This window comes from Capsicum annuum, chromosome 10 (assembly GCF_002878395.1).
Source record: "Capsicum annuum cultivar UCD-10X-F1 chromosome 10, UCD10Xv1.1, whole genome shotgun sequence".
In the NCBI taxonomy this organism is placed as follows: Eukaryota; Viridiplantae; Streptophyta; class Magnoliopsida; order Solanales; family Solanaceae; genus Capsicum; species Capsicum annuum.
In genome coordinates, this window is record NC_061120.1 from 207807497 (window position 1) to 207812080 (window position 4584).

Genomic DNA, 4584 nt, shown 5'->3' on the forward strand with positions numbered 1-4584 from the left:
CCCTCTTGGCAATGATATGAATGACCCTCTTGGCAATGATATGCATGGCCCTCTCGACAATGCTATAAAATAAACCTCTTGGCGATGATATGAAATGGCCCTCTCGACGATAATATGAAATAATATAAAATGGCCCTCTTGGCGATGATATGAATGGCTCTCTTGGCAATTTGAAGTAGTTTTACCTGAGTTTATTTATCTGTGTCTTGCTTTCTACATGTACCTGTACTTGAAGTAGACAATTAGTAGACACAAAGTTGCTCTCACCCTGTTTGGCTTAAGGTGAATTTTGAGGGCAGTTTTTTGCTCTTTCCCCTATTGAGTGATCTTTGGTTTTTGTATTTATTATGCTAACTTCGTTGAATATACCTGCACTCAAAATATTTAGTAAGCACCAAGTCGCTTTTGCAAACAACTATTTTTAGAAAAATTCTAAATACAATATTCATAAAGAAAATAAGACGTCTTTGTTTGTCCTTTATGATCTCAAGAAATGAGATGGGCTATTCAAAAGGTCATTGATAAATAGGTGTTAAGCCCATTTTTGGGCTACCAAAAGTACCGTTCTTAAGCATTATATGCTTTGGCATGGCTCCCGACTTGCTTGGAAATTTTTCGAAAGAATTGCTCATTTTTGTGTATCGATCCCTACATCCATAGAAAAATAATTAGTTTGAATAAAACTACTCCGTGTTGACTTTTTTGTCTGCTTGGTTTGCTTCTCGCCATCTTTCAGGTGTCCCGTCACATTGGTATATCCACCTTGGGTCCCTACTCCCATAGACGCCCAGGCAATCACTAAGTAAAAGATTTGTAAAGATTTTTTTTCAAAAGTAGTCTTATCCTTAGCAAATAGTTTCGAAAGTATCTGTAAAAACTTTAGAAAATCTCTGTCAGTCATGTCATGTACTAGCTCAACGAACGTCTTCCTCGTGGTTTTGAATATTTCCGACGGATGATTTCTAAAACTCATGATCATTGTTGTAGAGTTCTTTAAACAGTTCTATCATAGACAGTAATCTAATCTTCCTAGACTTTGTCACAGTTGGTGGCTTCAAAAGCGTTGCTTTAACCTCTCGTGCCGGGGAATTTGAAATATATTTCAGTATTTAGTGGAAATTTTAAGGCCTCCCTCAAAATTCTGCCCTAGTTTAAAGTTGTCTGATTTATGATATCAACTCGAGAAGATTCAAAGTTTCTGTTGGTCTTCGTTCCCTTGTTGGATATCGATCTTCTCTTATGAATTTTCAAAATTCCTTCTCAAAAATTCTGCCCCAGTTTCTATTTCCTGGGGTTATATGACCGAGTCGTTGGGGCACCTACATATCCCATTGAAGCAGGAATCAGGTCAAATGTAGTCTAGGACTACGCTAAGGATATATAGAAAAATCTAATGGGTTGATCGAAGCCGACATAGGCCGTCTACGTATCCCTTTTGTTGGGAATTCTCTTTTCATCAATCAACATGAGTTGTTCACAGCGAGCACGAACCCATTCTTCATTACTTAATCCGACTTCCTGAATAATCCTCAGAGAAGGTATTTCAACCTTAGCAGGTATCACAGCTTTATTCCCATAAACCACTAGATAAGGGGTCGCCCCGGTGGAGGTTCGAACTACTGTGCGATACCCTAGCAAAGCGTAAGGCAATATCTCATGCCATAATCTATCATTTTCGATCATCCTTCTAAAGATCTTCTTGATGTTCTTATTGGCATCTTCCACAGCTCCATTCATCTGTGGACGGTACGCGGTCGAGTTGCGATGCACTATTTTAAATTGATCACAAATCTCATTCATCAAGTGACTATTCAAGTTTGCCCCATTATCAGTAATGATCGATTCTGGCACTCCAAATTGGAAAATCAAGCTATTCCTGAAGAAATCTGCAACCACTTTCTTAGTGACGGCTCTATATGAAGCAGCTTCGACCCACTTAGTAAAGTATTCAACAACAACCAAAATAAATCTATGCCCATTCGATGCCGGTGGCTCTATTGGTCCAATAACATCCATGCCCCAAGCTACGAAAGGCCAAGGTGAATTCATCGCATGAAGATCATGTGGAGGCATTCGAATTAAATCTCCGTGTATCTGACATTTTGGACACTTCTGCACATACCTGCTACAATCATTTTCCATAGTCATCCAGAAGTTACCGGTTCTCAGGATCTTTCTTGCAAGGAAAAACCCGTTCATGTGGGGCCCGCAAACCCTAGCGTGTACTTCTTTTATCAATTTATTGGCTTCTACAGTGTCGACGCATCTTAAGAATCCCAAATCTTGAGGCCTCCTAAAAAGGATTTCCCCACTTGGAAAATAGTTATTCATCAAACGCCGGATTGTCTTCTTTTGGTTGTTACTGGCCTCTTCAGGATATATTCTAGATTCTAAATACCTTTTGATGTCATAATACCATGGCTTTCCATCAGGCTCCTCTTCAATGTGTGTACAATGCGTGGGTTGCTCCTTCAAGCTTATTTCCAAATAATCAATGTAACTCTGATCTGGGAGCTGAATCATGGAGGATATAGAGGCCAAAGCATCAGCAAACTCATTTTGTATCCTTGGGATATGTCTGAAATCAACTTCTTTGAATTTTCCACATAATTACTGCACCAGCTATACACAAGGAGTAATCTTGGAATTTTTTACCGGACATTCTCCCCATACCTGATGAATAAGTAAGTCTGAATCCCCGATGACTAGCAATTCACGAACACCTATATCAAGTGCCAATTTTAGATCTAAGATGCAAGCTTCATATTCGTCCATGTTATTGGTGCATGGGAAATGCAACTTAGCAGTTACCGAATAGTGTTAACCCGTTTATGACACCAAAACTGCTCCAATTCCTGAAACTTTGAAGTTGACCGCCACATCAAAGAATAGTCTCTATTCGGGGTAAATTTTTATAATGTCTTCTCCTACGAATAAAATTTCCTCATCTGGGAAATAAGTATGAAGTGGCTCATATTCATCATTAACCGGATTCTCTGCCAAATGATCTGCTAAAGTTTGCCCCTTGATTGCCTTTTGAGTTACATACACAATGTCAATCTCACTCAGCAATATTTGCCATTTGGCTAGCTTTTCCGTGGGCATGGCTTTCTGAAATATATACTTCAATGGATCCGTTCTCGAGATGAGGTATGTTGTGTATGACGATAGATAATGCCTCCACTTTTATGTGGCCTAAGTCAAAGTGCAACATGTCCTTTCTACGAGAGTATAACGGGCTTCATATGGCATAAACCTTTTACTCAAGTAGTAGATGGCTTTCTCTTTCCTACCGATCTCATTATGTTGCTCGAGGACACATCCCAAAGTATTTTCTAAGACTGATAGGTAAAGCAGCAATGGAATTCTTTCTCTAGGCGAAACAAAAATCGACGGTGCAGACAAATATTCCTTGATGCAGTCAAAAGCTCTCTGACATTCTTCTGTCCATTCATTTAATGCATTTTTCTTCAACATCTTGAGAATTTGCTCGGATATACTGTTGACTGAGCAATGAACCTGCTAATGTAATTCACACGGTCCATGAAACTCATAACCTCCTTCTTGATCCTCGATGGTGACAAATCCTGAATTGTCTTGATTTTGGATGGGTCTAGCTCGATCCCTCTCCTGCTGACTATGAATCCCAGTAACTTTCCGATGGCTCACCAAAAGCACACTTAGCAGGATTTAACTTAAAATTATACTTTCTTAATCTATTGAAGAATTTCTCCAGATAGGTCATATGATTCGAACTCTCGCGGGATTTGATAATTACATCATCCACGTACACCACAATCTCTTTATGAATTATATCATGAAAAATTATCATCATAGCCCTCATATATGTTGCACCCACATTCTTGAGACCAAAAGGCATTACCCTGTAATGATAAACACGCCAGGGCGTAATAAAAGTCATCTTTTCTGCATCTTCTTCATCCATCAATATCTGATGATACCCGATAAAACAATCAATGAAAGACTGCATTTCATGTTTTGCACAATTATCAATGAGGATATGGATGTTGGGTAGTGGAAAATTATCTTTAGGACTAGCTCTATTCAAGTCTCTATAGTCAACGCACATTTGAATCCTGCCGTCCTTCTTCGGCACTGGGATAATATTGGCTAGCCATGTCGGATATTTTGTGACCTCTACAACCTTAGATTGGATTTGTTTTGTCACTTCTTCCTTGATCTTTAGACTTAAATCTGGCTGGAATTTCCTCATTTTTTGCTTGACTAGATCAAACTCGGGATTTATCGGCAACTTATGCGACATAATGCTGGTGCTCAATCCCGGCATATTATCATAGGACCAAACAAATACGTCAATGTATTCTCGCAACAGGTGAATGGGCTCTCTCTTTTGTCCTTCCGCCAGGTGGACACTGACACTTGTTTTTTTGATTTCATTATGATCTCCCAGGTTGACTGTTTCAGTTTCCTCTAGGTTGGGCTTCTCCCGGTTCTCAAACTCTTCTATACCTTCAACTAATTGTTTCTCATCACCTTCCTTCTAATCATCACCATTCCCCTTATTTTGTTTGTCTAAGCTTTTACATGACATGACATTGGCAG

At 39.2% G+C, this 4584-nt stretch overlaps 1 protein-coding gene across 1 annotated transcript; it reads right to left on the minus strand.

Moving 5' to 3' along the window:
• Positions 1 to 567: 567 nt before the first annotated feature.
• On the minus strand, positions 568 to 2775 carry LOC107844592 (uncharacterized protein K02A2.6-like). The gene is made up of 3 exons (XM_047397810.1): positions 2674 to 2775; positions 1492 to 1935; positions 568 to 648 (listed from the first exon to the last, which is right to left on the minus strand). The coding sequence occupies exons 1-3, from the start codon at positions 2773 to 2775 to the stop codon at positions 568 to 570; spliced, it is 627 nt and encodes a 208-aa protein (XP_047253766.1).
• Positions 2776 to 4584: the final 1809 nt, after the last annotated feature.

Coding starts and splice junctions, on each gene's coding strand:
- LOC107844592 (XM_047397810.1), bottom strand. CDS start 2,775: ATGGACGAATATGAAGCTTGCATCTTAGATCTAAAATTGGCACTTGAT. Junction 1,936..2,673: donor CAGACTTACTTATTCATCAG/GTATGGGGAGAA, acceptor TACTTTACTAAG/TGGGTCGAAGCTGCTTCATA. Junction 649..1,491: donor GATTAAGTAATGAAGAATGG/GTTCGTGCTCGC, acceptor CTATGGATGTAG/GGATCGATACACAAAAATGA.